Source organism: Eutrigla gurnardus, assembly GCF_963514095.1.
Source record: "Eutrigla gurnardus genome assembly, chromosome: 24".
NCBI classification, from domain to species: domain Eukaryota; kingdom Metazoa; phylum Chordata; class Actinopteri; order Perciformes; family Triglidae; genus Eutrigla; species Eutrigla gurnardus.
Genome location: NC_139935.1, coordinates 3593829 through 3611407, shown reverse-complemented (window position 1 = coordinate 3611407; position 17579 = coordinate 3593829). Strand labels below are relative to the sequence as shown.

The 17579-nt window shown below is 44.8% G+C and overlaps 3 protein-coding genes across 10 annotated transcripts in view; 1 reads left to right on the top strand and 2 right to left on the bottom strand.

The window, feature by feature from the left end:
• Window positions 1-714: 714 nt before the first annotated feature.
• Window positions 715-7225, top strand: stk24b (serine/threonine kinase 24b). The gene is made up of 11 exons (XM_084004052.1): window positions 715-1465; window positions 3012-3242; window positions 3523-3579; window positions 3960-4068; window positions 4304-4461; window positions 4550-4735; window positions 4832-4980; window positions 5104-5221; window positions 5305-5373; window positions 5478-5614; window positions 5691-7225. Exons 1-11 carry the CDS (start codon window positions 1424-1426, stop codon window positions 5725-5727), a joined length of 1293 nt encoding a protein of 430 aa, XP_083860178.1. The 5' UTR covers window positions 715-1423; the 3' UTR covers window positions 5728-7225.
• Window positions 7226-7454: 229 nt separating this feature from the next.
• On the bottom strand, window positions 7455-16170 carry slc15a1b (solute carrier family 15 member 1b). Its single transcript, XM_084004051.1, has 25 exons — window positions 15981-16170; window positions 15630-15774; window positions 15207-15256; window positions 14935-14969; window positions 14626-14710; window positions 14251-14392; window positions 13945-14064; window positions 13757-13856; window positions 12936-13026; window positions 12769-12852; window positions 12272-12354; window positions 12095-12181; window positions 11920-12009; window positions 11752-11796; window positions 11120-11152; window positions 10926-11014; window positions 10741-10822; window positions 10522-10638; window positions 10292-10426; window positions 9660-9706; window positions 9443-9550; window positions 9253-9364; window positions 9032-9169; window positions 8838-8945; window positions 7455-8741 (listed from the first exon to the last, which is right to left on the bottom strand). The coding sequence occupies exons 2-25, from the start codon at window positions 15638-15640 to the stop codon at window positions 8490-8492; spliced, it is 2244 nt and encodes a 747-aa protein (XP_083860177.1). The 5' UTR covers window positions 15641-15774; window positions 15981-16170; the 3' UTR covers window positions 7455-8489.
• A 168-nt stretch (window positions 16171-16338) lies between these two features.
• The window catches only part of dock9b (dedicator of cytokinesis 9b), a 34152-nt gene continuing 32911 nt past the window's right edge, over window positions 16339-17579 (bottom strand). For 5 of the 8 annotated variants that reach the window (XM_084004046.1, XM_084004048.1, XM_084004043.1 and 2 more), the window contains exons 50-51: window positions 17425-17563; window positions 16340-17189 (exon numbers count right to left, since the gene is read on the bottom strand). In XM_084004046.1, coding sequence (XP_083860172.1) covers window positions 17073-17189; window positions 17425-17563 — 256 coding nt within the window. In that variant the 3' untranslated portion in view covers window positions 16340-17072. Of the gene's footprint in view, window positions 17190-17424; window positions 17564-17579 lie in introns of all 8 variants that reach the window. The other 3 variants (XM_084004045.1, XM_084004041.1, XM_084004042.1) reach the window with 1 other exon arrangement.

The window sequence follows — 17579 nt, the reverse complement described above, 5'->3', positions numbered from 1 at the left end:
CCTGAGGTCACAAAAAAAGGTCGCTGACTCACAAACTTGTATCTGGTGATTTCGTCTATTAATAAGCCAATTAATTAGCCACCTATTTATAGCTGACACTTTCAACACCAGATCCTCACCAAGTGGAGTTACACAAAACATGAGCTGCAAAACATGAGCAAATGTGTCACACATTTTCAGTAATGGTGTCCTCCTGCCCTAAATTCCTTAAACATAACCATCACTATCTAATTTTAAGGCCATACACTACAGGTTAACAGAGTGATAGATAGATAGATAAATATAGATAGATAGATAGATAGATAGATAGATAGATAGATAGATAGATAGATAGATAGATAGATAGATAGATAGACACACTTTTGGAGATTTTCTTTAAATGTGCAAATTAGTCATTATTTAATTACATAAGCATCAAGGGATTGTAAATAATTTAAATGATCATATTTAATGCAATTTAATTATGATTTATTAATGGCCATATACTTTGTCTTAAGGTGTTATTCATGTGTTTTATGATTATTATTTTTAAAAGAGCATACCCCATTGAGAAAGTATCGGTAAAATGCTAACAAAAAGTATCGGTATGTACCGAGCTCTGGTATCTACAAAAACGGTCCATCGTGACATCGGTCAATCCACCAAGCATCAAACTCCGGTGAGAGAGAAATGTTGTTGATCCGGATCCGGATCCGCCCAGCCTGGCGTCACAGCACCGACAAGATGGCCGGGAGTACGGGACGAAAGTGAGGGAGGAAACAAAAACACTGGCGAGCCATCGTTTGCCGTGGATGCCGGACCCGCCGAAGACGCGCTAGCGCGATGATCGAAGCTGCGTGATCGCTGGATTCCAGACCCCCGTCCCGCGAGCGCCTTTCGCGGTATGCGGACGCGTCGCGCGCCGAGCCAGCTCGCTGACGGAACGTTTGTCCGGCTCGTCTGCGTTGGCTAGCTAGCTAGCGGGCTAACCATGGTAGCTAGCTTGACAACACCGCTGGCGAGAGAATACGCGTTGGGAAAGTGACAGTTGGGTCGTATTTGGAATAAGCATTGCTACGTCTTCGTTTCTGAGAATTCAACATATGTCACAGCGACATTACTGACTCGAGTAGAAGCGGGGGGGACGAATTTAACGCGCTAGTCAACGCTAGTTAGCGAACTAACATTGCGGATTTCTTGCCTGCAGCTTCGCGTTTAGCATTAGCAGACGTCTGTTAGCTTGCTCAGCTGTTTTTGGATGACTTGGGGTCGTTCCGACACAGGAAAAGGCACACCGGCGTGTGTGGAGGGACTTTTTTCTCTCTACATAGCGGTACCTGAGACGGGTCTCTGTAGGCCTGTGCACCCGGGGCTCCCGGAGGATTGCTAACATTAACGGCACCACAGCCGGGACTGTAAACACAAGGCGAGCCGAGGAGCAGTCATGGCCCATTCTCCCGTTCAGGGTCACCTGCCGGGGATGCAGGTAAGCCAGATATCTCTGTGTTTTCTCCGCAGTAAGTAGCCGAGGTCACCGCCGGTACAAAATGTACACCCTTTTGGCTCCCCCGCTGCGCACTCCTGTCTCCTCTTCCCCGCGTCTCAGGTGACGTTTACGTGCACCTCACAGGCTCGGAATATTTACACACAAAAAAAAGATCCCGACCATATTGATGCTGCAGTGGGATGCACGTCGTCGTTAGTTGTCACGTTTACAGCAAGTCTTTGCAACGGAAGGATGCGCATTGAACGCAACATTTCCACGTGAACGCCACAGAGGTCCCTGCCGTCCCCCTGTGCGAAGAAGCCATTAAACACACACGAGCCTTGTCTCTGCCTCTGCTGCTATCTTTAGGAATTTGCCTATAGGGGATAATTGTGTTGGGGAGATAACTGTTCCTACTGTAAACTGCCTCATGCACCAGATTGTATTCCCTGTGCAGACTTGTGAGCATCCCTCCCCCTTGCTTTGGGAGTAAATGCATGCAGACTCAGATTCTGGAGGAGGATGCTTCAGAGGTAGACTAACCGCTGTGATTTTTGGCAGCGGCAAAAGACTTTGACTCCATTTAGAAGATAATAACTCGTGCTAAATTGCAAAGAAGCGTTCGCTGCCAGTCAGGTGGTGATTGTTCTTAAATTAAACTGCAGGACGTGCAATCAAAGTTTTTCAGTCAGTTGAATGTTGTAAATCTAGCAGGAAAAAGTCAGTATTTGACTAGAAGCTCTTATTCCAGTTCCTTCCCAAACAAAGCTCGTTATTGTCGTAAGACACTGTGATCACTTCATCGCTTCTGTCCATTAGCTGAATCACTGTTTGGTTCCTTGAATAAATCTCTTTCATGGCACCGAGAGGATCCTCATCAGTGACATAAGGGATCCCTTTTTGTGGAAGGCGAGCTGTTTCATTTTTAGCCATCTCAAAACGGGCACACTGACCCTTTTCTCTGCTCGAAGGAGGTCACAAAAGGAAGTTGTTTTTATCAGCGCCTGCTCTTGTGTTTCCCACATAAGGTCCCCTGGAGAGTTAAGTCATTTTAGTCCGCTTCCTGTGCCGTTCAAGTAGGCTTTTTCTAGTCAACGCTCCGATACACACGCTGCTCCAGTGCACAACCCCAGAAGAGTTGGAAATATAGGGTTTACATCTCCCTGATTCCACTTCACCTTGTTTGAACCACAGTTTGAAATTTGACAATTTCTATCATCGGGATAATCATTAATATCATCGTGAGTGACTTGAAGAAGCAGCAGGACTACAGTTTTTCTTGAGGAGCATATTTTGTGTTATTTTAATTGTTTTTAACCAACCGTTACACTCTTTCCCTTTCATTCTCCTGTGTCTTTCTTTCTGTGTACACAAACAGGTGTTGCAATGAGTGAATTAATGTATCCTGTAAGAATGGCACCCTGCTGGTGTTTCCTATTCAGTTCAAACATTCCTTTCTCTTTCCCTTTTTGTTTATTTATTGAAATCCGCCTTCCCTTTCCTTCCCCTGCCCGCCCGCTTTGTTCCCCTCTCCCATCACCGCCAGAGCACCAAAGCCGACCCGGAGGAGCTTTTCACCAAGCTGGAGCGCATTGGCAAGGGCTCGTTCGGCGAGGTGTTCAAGGGCATCGACAATCGCACCCAGAAAGTGGTGGCCATCAAGACCATAGACCTGGAGGAAGCGGAGGATGAGATCGAAGACATCCAGCAGGAGATCACGGTGCTGAGCCAGTGCGACAGCCCCTTCGTCACCAAGTACTACGGCTCATACCTGAAGGTGATGCTCGCTGTTTACTGCTGATGAACCAGATTTACTGGAAGGTGAAATTACAGATCAGTTAAGAGATTTTTAAATGTTCGAGTGATTAAAAAGGGATTGGCCCCGAGATGGCTTCACACACCCACCAAGCCCTTATGGTGTCATCGGGACTGGTTTAGAAAAGGCACCTGGCTCTTGACACCAACAGCCGCCTCCGTGAACGGGCCGCGTCCCCACAGACGCGCCGTAGTGACTAATCACCCCTTTTGTTCACCTCTCTCTGTCTCCACTCTTTCAGGACACAAAGCTATGGATCATAATGGAGTATCTGGGTGGAGGCTCAGCATTAGATCTGGTAAGTGGTTCCCTGCTTTGTGTGTTTTTTTTTTTGTTGCACCGGAGGCGTGCGACGCACGAAACTTGACGAGGGATGATGGGTGATTTAAATGACAAAATAAAAACACGATGAGTCGATCGTGGTGAATATCGACATGGAAAAACTCTCTAGCTCACCATAAAGAAAAATACAGGATACAGAAATACTATTTATTCTTTTAAGCAGGGAGACTTTATTTAACATTATTTGAGTTAAGTCGTTTAGGGTTTAGGGTTTAAGGCCGTGGGGGGGACACTGGGACCGGGACTGGGACAAAATGTCTGCAAGGGCGTCCTCAAGCCCTTGATGCTTTGACGGGGACGGGACTCACACTTTTTTTGTTTCCGTTTCCTCTAAAGATGGAGCCCGGAGCTCTGGATGAGACCCAGATTGCCACGATCCTCAGAGAGATCCTCAAGGGTCTGGAGTATCTGCACTCAGAGAAGAAGATCCACCGGGACATCAAAGGTAGCCGGCTGACTGAGAGTGAAGCACACACACACACACATATCACATTAACGGTATTGACGTCCGCCGGCGGTTTCATTCATTATATAGGTTGTATTTCATCGGGGAGCGCCGTGCCGGCTCGCTAAAAGGCTTCTGACAGTCGTTCCCTCTTCATTAAATAAATTGGTGATGAAAGTGTTGACATGAGTGTCTGAGGATGCGTGTTGTTTCACATCATCCCTACTCTGTGCAGCTGCCAACGTGCTGCTGTCCGAGCAGGGAGAGGTGAAGCTGGCGGACTTCGGCGTGGCGGGACAGCTCACGGACACGCAGATCAAACGCAACACCTTCGTGGGCACGCCCTTCTGGATGGCCCCCGAGGTCATCAAGCAGTCGGCGTATGACTCCAAGGTAACGTCAACAAAGAGTGCAATACTCTGATTGATTGTATACATATAAGGGATGCAAAGGTTTCACCGCCTCTTCGTGTGCGTTGCAGGCCGACATCTGGTCTCTGGGCATCACCGCCATCGAGCTGGCTAAAGGCGAGCCGCCGCACTCCGAGCTCCACCCCATGAAGGTTTTATTCCTCATCCCAAAGAACAACCCGCCCACGCTGGAAGGCAGCTACAGCAAACCGCTCAAGGAGTTCATCGAGGCCTGTCTCAACAAAGAGCCCAGCTTCGTAAGTGGCGCTTCACACTTCAAAAAGGTTTGTCTTTTTGACGGAAGTTCCCTCCCGACTCGACTCATCCCGCCGGCTTCTCTCCCGTTTCCTCAGCGGCCCACCGCCAAAGAGCTGTTGAAACACAAGCTGATCGTCCGCCACGCGAAGAAGACGTCCTACTTGACGGAGCTGGTGGACAAGTACAAGAGGTGGAAGGCGGAGCAGGCAAGAACCACAGAGTCCAGTTCGGATGAGTCTGACTCGTAAGTCTGAATGTTTCCCAGTAGATCTACTGGTGCTGTGGCGTTGGTTTATTCTCTCTAAAGGTTCAAATAAATAAATGTTGAAGAAACGGTATTCATTTCTTATAATGTCCGTCCAATCAGGGAGCAGGACGGCCAGGCTTCTGGCGGGAACGACTTTGGCAGCGACGACTGGATCTTCACCATCCGAGAGAAGGACCCCAAGAAGCTGCTGAACGGGGAGGGACAGTCAACAGACCAGGCGAGACATGACGCTAACATTTTGCTGCTTGAGTTTCCTTCCACGCCCCTCGTTCTCACCTCTGTCTCCCTCTCTTTCCACAGACAAAAGACATTCCAAAGAGGCCTTATTCACAGAGCCTGACCACGGTCATCTCTCCTGCATTAGCTGAGGTAAGGAGCTCCGTCTGACAACCAGCATCCTTCACACTCCTGGTAGAGGTGTTAGTCCGTCCCTGCTTATCAATCTAACCAAATCTCTGCCCCCCGCCTGCCAGCTGAAGGCGAGGCAGGAGCAGGTGAACGGGAACCCCATGGTCCTGGATGAGCTGAGGGAGGCCATCCTGCTGGCTGAGGAGGCCTACCCTGGCATCTCCGACTCCCTGGTGGATCACATGGTCCACCGGCTCCAGAGGTAACGTTTGTTTTGTGTAATCCACATTCTTCTTTATCTATTCATCGGCCGACAATAGTCTTCCTTTTTCTTGCAGTTTCTCCACAAGCAGGACGTCCTCCTCCTCCCCCTAGAGATTGGCTCTCTGCCCCAGCCCTGCTCTCCCAGGCCCCCCTCCCCAGCCCCCCCAACACCACAGCCAGATCAGAGGGTTCAAAGTCAGGGGTCAAGTCATCCAACAGCTGACCATGTTTGACCTCCCGTGTGGGGAGGGAGGGGGCTGACCTAGCCTGTAAAAAAAAAATATACTGAACTCCAAAGCGGAGGATAACGGAGGAAGCTTCTTTTAGCCACTTACGAGAGGAGGAGTTTGGGGGACAGCGGAAACCGCGGAACCGGCTGCAACGGGACAAGACTCAAAGTCTGAGCGGCCCACCGGTGAAACAGCCAACTCAGACTCTGCTGGAGGCTCCACATGGAATCTGTTAACCCCAAATCCAAGACTTCAATCCCCCTCTCAATGCAGGCGTCATATCCCCAGAACCTCTGAAAGCATGCTTGATGAACCTGCAGGGATATTATCTTTAGGGTGCAAGCTGCCTGCGTGCTTGAATGCACAACGTGCGGGTGTGTGTGTGTCTGTGTGTGTGTGTGTGTGTGTGCGCGCTTGCGTATGTAAGACTCCCTGTTAAGGCAAATTGCAGCATTCTTAATGAAACCTCAGGTAAAGTGCTTTAAGTGGACTTTGTCCTCCGAGGAAGAGGGGGGGGGGGGGGTCGCCATGCTGTACATGAAGTTGTCAAAGTTGTCATTGCGGGGATAATGAATCACTGTGTGCAAAATGGTCATGCGCATTTTGTAGATACTGATAATGTTTAAAAGTAGATATTTAAAAAGTGAGAACAGGAAATGCCTTGCCTTCTTGAGATACGCACGTCTGCGTTCCGGCATTTCATCGGTCTCTCTGACTCGTCGCTGAGTGACATCCAGCTCGGTGTCCGTCGGTGTTTTCTGAGTTCCAATCTTCCATTTCAATCACCTGCAGAGTCGCCGCGCTAACCACGACAGTGAGCTTACTTTGTTTAGACGAAGGAGCTTTTCATTAGTTATTGTAGTTGAGAGGGGGAGAAACGCCCGGACGTACTTATGTTCGACAATTCAAGTTGTTTTAGGACAAGAATGGAGTATCTGTGTCAGCAGAATAACAGTATCGAGCAGCTGAGGACAAATATGATATCATGTTAATACGGAAGTGGATTAGAGCCACACGTTTGTTCATTTTAGTTCAAAGTTTCATCTCAAAATTCTGAGAAAAAACGTCTGAAATCTGAACCAAAAAGCAAATCCACACATGGCTCTCGTCGTCTTCCGTATGTGAAGTATTACTTTTCATTGGTTTGTCGTTTTCCCCGAGCACTACGAGGAAAAACCGCAGCGGGGGAAGTCGCACCGTGCTCACGGCCAAACTACGGCGTAGTTCTGTTCGCTTCCACGCCACGCTAGAAGTGCCATGTCCTCTTTTTACGCCCTCACCAGATGTTTGTAGTATGATTTGCACCTTCTTTTTGTTTTTTCAGATCAGTGTTTTGCACTTTGAAAGTGTGTCGAGTATTTAAAGAAGCCTGAAAGAGGGGGGGGTAAAAACAAAACAAGAAAAAAGTTGCTAATAGCCATGTTTTACTATATATGTTTACTTCAGAGTTCCAGAATTTACTACTGTGCTAATGCAGCAATAATGTTGAGGAGTTGCATCAAGACGCACTTGTCAATACAGGGATTGAAAGAAATTAAGAAATATCTGATATTTTTATAACTGCAAAGATGGAAATATGGAATGCTTTATGGACGTGGGAACCTGCCTCCGGCAAAAAAAAAAAAGAAAAGATCTATACCTTAGAAAAAAATATATGCTACGAAAATAACTACAAGATGTGTAAATTTGGTCTCCTTTATCATAGCTGACAGTTTATAGTACTGTATATAATCTTTGCTTGTGTCATTTGAGAATTCCCAAGTTAAATGTAAGCTCCTTGTAAGCTTTCAAAGTGACATGAGAAATAAAAAACTAATGCTAACTGACAACTTTGTGCTTCTCTCGTTGTCTGGACTTTGTCAGTAAATGTGCTAATGCAAGTTAATTGAGTTATTCTCAAACCAGAGTATGCTTTTTGCTGCTTCAGGAAGTAAGGATTTTAACAAATTTTCACTGCAAAGGTCTTAAAATTGTACTGACCAAATTTGGAGTCGATGGGGATAAATCTCTTTGTTCCTGAAAGAGAAGAAAAGGTCAAAAAAATTAATAAAAATCAATAAAATGGCCCTAATAAGCCGTCTCAGAAACAGTTTGTATTCAGGAAAAATAAACCATAAGAAACCTTTGTTTATCGCAAACAACACCTTGCGAGTATCTTTATTGAAGACCTTAGTGGGCAGCCATCATCACACAGCTGGAATATGATTCAACATCTTGTGTTCAATTTTATGCTGGGGCACATGAGAATATCATATATATATATATATTTATATAAAACAGTGACAGTATATTACAAAACATTGTGCTTGGAATAAATACAAATATGGGAATGGTTTCTTTGTATCTATGAAACAAAAATTACATAACGAAACAATTTACAACGGCGAAAGCACAAATGATTAACTTATCAAGATCCAGGGATTTTAATGATATGAGTAACCTATAAAGAGCCAAACTAGAATTATCCCTGCCGTGATCCTTCACTAACACTGTCCACCACGAGCTTCACCGTCGAAGCTCTATTTCTGTGTTCTGCCATCTTCAGCAGCATCTCACTCAGATCATCCCAACCGCCGACGCGTCCAGCAGCGAGACACAGAACCAAACAGTGTTTTTTTGAAAGCCGTAAAAGCAGCGGCGGCTTCAGATCCGGGTCTGTTTGTTTTCCTCCTCGTCGGAGCTGGAGTCAGAACTGCTGCCGTCCTTTCCTCGTTTCTCGACTGAGTCCTTCCTGGTCATCTCCACGTTTTTCTTCCGCTCCTTCTCGTCGGGATCCGTCTGGGCGAACTGGGCCTCGATCTGGATGGGGTCGATGTAGGTGTAGAAATAGGCCATGATGGCGAAGATGACGCACACGACCAGCAGCAGGGAGGCGAAGAGGATGTACTCGGCCCACTGGTGAGCAGAAAGGGACACACATATATAATATATATAATATGAAAACACTGGAAGGGGAGGGGCTTGTCCACTATTTGTATAAACTCCACCCACCTGCTCTGGGAGCCTTCCGACCTCGGCGACGAGGAGCACAATGATGTTACCGACAGCAACGGTGAAGAGCCAACCGGCCTGCAGCACTGACTTCATGTTGCTGGGTGCCTGCAGGTTCAAACAGAGCTACATGTGAGAGATGTCCATGTTGACATTAGGACAGACCTTATCACGCAGAGGAAAGCGCCCTCTACCTGCGAGTAGGAGAACTCCAGGCCGGTGACAGAGAAGACCACCTCTCCGACAGTGATGAGGAAATACTGAGGGATCTGCCAGGCCATGTGGATGGTGTTGGGCTTGATGTCCAGCACGGGTCGGATGCTCTCTTGGCACTGCGGGACATACGCGTGTTACCATGTGCACACAAACGTTACGTTGAAGCTTTATTGAGACCCGACATGCATTCACAAGTTACATTTCCAAAGGTGAAGTTTGACGGGATGAGCAGGGTGAAGGAGCTGCCGAAGCCCAGGATTTGATCGTAAACGCACTCTTCTCCGATGTCATCCTTGATCCGGAACTGTGCGCTGACATAACAAACACAAACACACGGTCAGAGACACATTCTCTGGTCTAACTGTGTGTGACAGTGGAATCAGTCTCACCTTCCCCGCGGTACGCCAACATAGTCTGACATGTTGCCCTGTCCGATTTCCCCAAAGTCCATGTCACCCACCGTGACATTCAAAACCGAGCCGTAACCATTAAAAAATCTGGAGAATTCAAAAACACAACAGGTGAGACAAAAAAAACAAACACAACAATGTGTGTTTTTAGGAAAGACAGTAAGGGCTAGTTCACTGTACCAAAAAGTAAACTTGCCTGATCATGTTGGTGCCCTGTTCCGGCTTTAATTTGATGTCCGTGTACTGGAGAGAGAAAAATACTTTAGAGCCTTGATCATTTGCAAAAGTGCTCCATATTATTAAGAATGAAAAGAGCTTGATATGTCCCCAATTTAAATGTTCTATATAGGAAACATGCAGTAAAAACATAATTCAGTCAATGGATGCCAACTTATTAGGTCCACACCAGCGTGAACTTTGACCTCGGTGAGATCGGCAGCTTTACGCGCCTGCTTTAATGCGCTGCAGCCGAGCAGCTAATGAGCTATCTGCAAACAGGCTCCACATTAGCGGTGCACTTTCCCCCGCTGAACGTTGGTGGGTTAGATAAGAAGGAGAGCTAAAATAAATAAAAACACTATTTAGATTTATCTACCATCCATCATGGTGAAGTAAGAACTAAAGTAAGGAGTGACCTCAGCCTACTGCTGGTGTTACACCGTATTTGGTGACCAGCACATTCTGTGACCAGCACCATTTCAGCTATTCATCGTTTGATAATAATAAACATAGAAATGACCTAAAAACATTTCATCATGGCTTCTTGATCATTAATATCTCGCTGTAGCAGACAATGAAAATCTCATTTGTCGGTGCAGGTGTGCTCACCGGTTTTGCTTCGAGGACATCCGGACCGATAACCATGGTCGTCCGACTGCCACCAGCTAGGTTGATGATGTTACCGTCACCAGACCCCAGATTCACCCGAAACGGACGATCAAAGGTCAAGTAATCCTCATTGGCCTGTCGGGGAAAAGATCAGTCAGTAAATCCTCCTGACTATAGAACCTCCTCCGACTTAGTTTGAGTCGATCATTATGTGTCTTATGTTGGAATACCGTGAAAGCCTCCAAGTTAAACCTGTAGGGTACAGCGCTGACATCCACCGATGTGTTCAGCATGTTGATGAACTTCCCTTGGCCCTCGCTGTTTGATGGGAACTTCGGCAGGGTTTGCTGGAAGAGACATTGAAGGGTGCGTTTTAATTGTGCTTCACAAGGTTAATGTGTGTTCAAATCGCCCAAATGTACGTTTTTTTCTGGGCGCGTCGCACTCACATCGATCTGTATCTGGACCAGGCCGGCGGCGATGAACGCCAAAGCGGCGAAGAACATCCCCACGGTCATCCTCCTCAGAGGACTGCAGAAGAAAACACACATTTGAGATGATCTATTATGTAGATGTCATACAATATAAAACCAAGTCCAGAAGGTTAAAGTAAATATAATAAGAATAAACTCACGTGAAGTTTAATTTGCACTTGAGGATCAGCGGGTAGATCACACTGTCGACGACCGGCACCAAAATCAGGATCAAGATGGGGTTGACAGTCTGTAGGGAAGAAGGCCAGTCTGTTAAAGGTTCACATGACAGCATGTAGACTCCAGTACCAAGAAACACTGAGTGAGTAAAGTGGGACCAACACAAAGGTCTTACCTGCATCTGATCGGGCTGGATCACCAGAAATCCCTGTGGAAGGAAAAATGGAGGGAGACGGTTAGAATCTCATTCATTTTTTCTGTGGTTTCTACTGGAGCCACAGGAGCGCCATAATAAAGAATAAATATGCAAAAGAATAAGAAAATCAGTGTGGAAATAAATAAGTGAATTTAAAAAAATGCAATAATGTAAAGAGAAATAACAAAAAATAAATACAAGAATGAATAAATGTGGTAATATAAAGAGAAATAAATAACAGAATAAATAAGAAAATATATAATTAATAAATAATATAAATAAATACAAGAATGAATAAATGTGGTAATATAAAGAGAAATAAATAACAGAATAAATAAGTAAATTACATTAAATGTGGCAGAATAAATAATAAAATATAAAATAAAGAAATAATATAAAGAAATAAATACAAGAATGAATACATGTGGTAATATAAAGAGAAATAAATAACAGAATAAATAAGAAAATATATAATAAATAAATAATATAAATAAATACAAGAATGAATACATGTGGAAATATAATGACAAATAAATTAAATAATTAATACTAAATTAAAATAATATTAAAAGACTGAATAAATATGGAAATGCAACAAATCAAAGACTCACGAAGTTGCCGTCCATGGTGGTGGCCTGGAGGGTCCATCTGGAGCCCTTTGGAAGAGGAGATGAAACCCTTCTTTAGTCTGCTTTTGGATTCTGCCAGCACACTTCTGGTCTGAACACATAATCTATATATTTGTATTATTGAGCGTAGGTGCGTGAGTTGGTGTTTACCTGCTGGTCAAAGAGAGCCCAGAACATGGGCAGGGGGATGTAGAGGAACAGCACCTTCAGCACCATCTTCACCTGGGCGATCAGGAGTTTCTGGAGACGCAAACATAAAACGGGGTGACCATTTTGACATTGCTGGTTGTGCTTTCACGTATTTGCGTACGTATGCTGCACTTACATCGTATTTCTCCTCAGCCCAGTCCATCCAGTGTTTCCTCGTCGGGTGTTCATCACCACGATGCCTGTAGCGGTTCTTGATGGCAAACTGCAGACAGCAGAGAGGACATTTCAAAATGCTGCACACAGGTTTGATTTAAAACTCCACGATGAAGATGAAAACCTCTTCACCACTCACCCCGATGCAGGAGCAGACCTTCACCATGATGTTGCCTTGTGGGGGGGTCTTAATGTACATACCACTCCCAATAATGAACACAACTGCAGACACACATTAGCATGTGATTAATTAAACAGCAACATGAACTTATCAGCAAATCTTTTGCCTTAAATGCACTATAAATAATAATGGTAGGCTTTCTTATGCAAGACACTAAAAAGAGGGTAATAAAGGGCTTATACATTGTAAAAAAAAAAAAAGTGGTTAATAATCAATTAATACATTTACAACACAATTTTACAGTATTTTGCAACCTGGCAACCTCAAAGTTGTCATCGCAAATGGCTTATTTATGATCAATAAAATAATATAAATAGATCATTTATTAAAGGAGTATTAAGCGTTGGACTTTCATTAAGTTGGGGAGACTCACAAGGAAGATTTAAGTAGCAACAGATAAAATATATCTTCAACAAAAACAGACAACAGAGATGTTTAGTGAAGGAAATTCTTACTCAGAGCAACGACCATGAGAGCGGCGGGGACGCCGAAAGCCAGCGCGTAGCATTTCTGCTGGGTGTGAATACCACACTCCTGAGCTGGAAACACACACACACACACGTTTGATTAACTCAACAAGTGAGTCAGCATCTCATATGTGCTGCTCTGGGATCAGCGTTACCTCGGAGGATGGGGGTGATGACGGTGGACAGCAGGCTGCCGGCATTGATGGACAGGTAGAAGATGGAGAAGAAGGTGCTTCTCTGCTTCTCCTGTTGGGAATCAACAGCAGCGATGCAGAGATTTTATTATCCATAACTAAATGAAACAGTATATAATCTACTATTCCACCATTGATATCATGGGGTAATCTTTGTCCCTGGCCTTTGACAGTGTAATAAAGTCAATGATACAGATGTTCCTGCGGTTATTAGTTAATAAACAACTAGCTGGAAACAAATCATTCAAGAAGTGCTGACAGGACGCCGCTGATAGCTGAGTCAGTTGTCTTTTAATTGCCTCTATGGTGTTTGTGCACACGTGCAAACCAGAGAGATATAATGTGTGAAACTATGGATGTACATACGGGGATTGTACCATATCATTTGAAGAGTTGCACGCTCCCTCGTGGTCAAATCTCAGTAAAACATTATTTCACAGGTCTGAAATTGGCTCCAGGTAATTCCTACAAAGGACTAATTTGGTACAAGTTTCTTTTCTTCAAATAAAAGCTCTTTTTTATGGAAACTGATTCACCAACGAAAGGCCCTATTTCCTAATAATGCTTCTGAATCTCATGATTATGACGCAGTATCTTCACAATTTTCAGAATGACCTCACCCACATCTCGTAAATAAAAGAAAACTCTCATCTGTGTGGCAAAACTCTCTCATCAACGTGAGAAAACTCGCTCATAACGATGAGAAAACTCTCATGGATATGTGAAAACAATCTCATATACGCAGCTAACTCCAGTATGTGTGTGTTTGAGTGACATCTGACCTGGTGGTCCTCAAACTGGTCCCCACCGAAGGCCGCCACGCAGGGCTTGATGCCTCCCGTTCCCAGGGCGATGAGGATTAAACCCACCATGGACAGAGCTCTGGGGACAAAGACGGGCAGAGCCCCGACGTCAGCGCACACACCTCATATCGACTGTCATCACGCACATCCATGTGTGTTCAACTCACACGTGGAAGGTCATGTTGTCGGGGGTGCCGTCCTTGTTTGCATCCGTGATGTCATGGATAGCACTCACGGCCAAGACAACCTGGCCCAGCGTGTAAACGATGGACAGGTAAACAATAGTCCTGTTGAGAGGGAGGAGGAGGAGGAGGAGGAAGAGTTAAACAGGTGTACAGGTTGAGGGAGAGATAAGATAGACGAGGGTCAAACATCCAAGGAGGGAATTTAACAGCTGACGTACTTTAACCCCAACTCTGCTCCTCTATGGAGAATGTGAAGCTCATTATTCAAAAGGCACTTTTCAAACTCACTTGAACTTCCCGAGCCACGAATCGGCCACGATGGCGCCCAGGATGGGCGTCAGGTAGCAGAGGGCCACAAAGGTGTGGTAGATGGTGGTGGCGAAGTCGTCGTCCCACCGCAGGAAGTACTTGAAGTACAACACCAGCACGGCTGCAGACGGGCGAGAGGGACACATGAGTTGGAAGGAGTAAAAGTACCAGTAAAGTAGTGAAAAATACTGCATAATCTCTCACTCACTTTTCAGCGCGTACTTCAACAATAAAAGTAAAACAGAAATATTATATATCCTTAGCATATCATGTAGTATTCCATCCGTTCCATAGTACAATTTTGAGGTACATGTACTTTTTGAGGCAGAGAAAAATGACTGAGTTCCAGCTCACCTCGCATGCCATAGTAGGAGAAACGCTCGCAGAACTCATTGACCACGATGAAGAAGATGCTCACTGGGAAGCCGCAGACAGTCGCCTGTTCAGGGAGAAAGCAAACTCTTCAGTATATTATTATTAAATGTGTTTATCTGCAGCTTCTGCACAGCAAGTGTGACTCTTACTGTGTCGTTTCACCTTCATGCTAATAACTTAACAAGACCGTCATATATTGTTCTTTGGAAAAGCCCTGATATAATAAAAATAAAACTCAACTGAATAGAAATGGAATTAAATACGTGCTTTTTTATAAGAGTTACTTACACTTTTTGACTTGGGCTTCTTCCCCTCTTCTCTGTCTGCAGACATGAAGTCACACATTGTGTCAACAAAAAAACAAACTGGACAAAGCTGCTTTGGTGTATATGTTGTAAATTAAGTTAACGATATAAATAACGAAATAAATAAACGCATCATATAAACAATAATAATGATGATTTTTTAAATAATATTAAAAACTTGCAGGAAAAGAAATCCCCTAATCTAAGGATGGGTTCCTGAGGGTCCCAGGTCTCCCCATCCAGACTGGGACTCACCTGCCATGGCTGCTGTGTGTGTCGACTTCAGGTCCTTTTCCAACTGAATCCTTCACAAAACGACACAGAGAGACTTGTGACCCCGGTCCAGATCCAGATCCACGACTAAGACCGAGCTCAGGCCTGGCCTGCTTCTTAAGTAACCTCCCATCAGCCCTCCTGCACCGCCCCACCCATTCTGGACATGCAAGTCCCCATTAATCCCACCTCCCAGCACACGCTCTCACCCTCCCACAGGTGTGCATGTGTGTCAGGCAGTAATGGCTTTATGACCCCGGGAACTGTGCTGCTCTGCAGATATGACACACACCGTGACTACGTTGGTCTGACGGTAACGGCAGTGACTGAAACATGAACACGAACTGTATTTCACCACGTTAACGACACAAACACAAACCATGAAACACTAGCAGGAGGACTCACGGCAGACACATGATGTTTGGCGGCCAAAGTCTCGGAAACAATGACACAGTCGGGGCGTTTGTGGCACAGAGCGGCGAGAGGATTTTACAGCAGTCAGCATCCTCGTGTCACTCTCGTTTCCCTTCAGTGTGAGCAGCTGTAGTCGCTACACACACAGTAAACACAGGAAGTTATCATAATAATAATTCAGACATAAAATTAAGAAGATATTCACAAATTATTATGATGACACAATGACAGTTTTGTCAATTGGATATAAAAAGTATAGCATTATAACACTTTATCAGCCAACAGATCCGGTATCGATGTAGAGTGAAAATACAGCATGAAGTATAAGTGATGTAAACTTACCCATAGTAACACAGCCACACAGTATATCAGACATACATTATTAGCAGGATGTAAAGTAAGATTCCCTTTCTGCGTCTGGTAAGACAGCGTAGTGACAGTTAGGAGCCTGCAGCTTCTGCTTCACAGATAAGGGACATATTTGCGTTGTATCTGAAACAAGAAAAGCAGCTTAGGAGGGTGAGACAGCCTTCTTTCACCTACGTAACATCGCTAAAATCAGGCACAAAAAAAACCCATTAGAAATGAAATTCTTCAAATTACACACTTTCAAATGTTAGTAGCTAACATACGAAATCAAGGCTAGAAGAAGGCATTGTTACAGTTTTTATTTATTTATTTATAAGTCTATGACATATTTACATGAGCAGTCATTAAGTAAAAATGCTTTACCTTGGATAATAAAAGGCATCTACTTGACTAAGAAACAAAAGGGGGCAGATAACAAAGTGTCACTCTTGTCTTTTCTTGCAGAGTCATTTCCTAACGTCTTTGGCAAGAGTGCTTTTCTCCGCAGTAGGTAACCTTGGTAACAATAGAAAATATTGCACACATGTCTTTACAGAAAATAGGTGAAAACACTGCGGTTCACTTGGCTTGAGACAGTTTCTATACACGTCCATTGGCCTAAAATAGAGCAAATCATTCTTTGTCCATGAAGAAGATAAAAGATAAACTCTGATTCCTTGTAGAAAAATGCATCTGCTGTAACAGGGCCTCAATGGGAAAGAATAGAAAAGGGAAATGTAAAAAATCCTGTGCATCGGCTGCAGAATGTATGTACGGTTACAGCAGTGGCATTTAGTCGTGTATTCCCGTTAAAAACCTTCTCTCACAAACACATTAACGGGAGTTTAAAAGGCGTAGAAGTCCCTGGTGTTTGTTGCACCAATCCTCGGGTGGAGATAACACACGACAACATAATAAAGATAACATGTCAGCGACAGTATGTGTATGACAGAAAAACAAACTATACAAAAGGATAAATGACCCAAAAATAAGTGGATAACGTCGCTGTTGACCGGAGTCTCCATAGGAAACAAGGTAGTTGGATCAGTCATTAGTGGTGTGAGAGTCCGGCGTGATGCGTCTGCATCACAGTATGGTGGTGGAGCCGTGAGGGTTGGCACTGGTCGGCGTGCCACTGATGGCGTTGAAGATGCCCATAGAGTCGGACAGGTTGCTCCTCGTGCCGTCTTCCACGGGGTTTATCTAAAAAATATATGTCAAGCCAAAAAACAATGAGACGAATACGATTCAGCCGCACTCCATCATCCTAATAATGTTCATACATCCCCTTACTCTCCCTCAACAATACAAAAGAGCAGCATTACCCTCCGATCTGCTCAGGCCAGCACAGAGAGAGCAGGAGACAGGAGACAGGTTAGTACATGAGCAGAAGAGTTGTTGTATTAGTAGTCTAAATGACGATCTTTGGCCTTCCTACCTGTTCGTGCATGATGTTGGACAGCTCCCTGGCCAGGTCCCTGTAGTTGGCCTTCATCTCATCGTGGTACTCCTGCTGGTCCTCCTTGATCAGCCTCTCGTTCACGCCCAGCGCCTGACCGCAGGCGTCCACAAACTGCCTGAAGAGAGGCAACG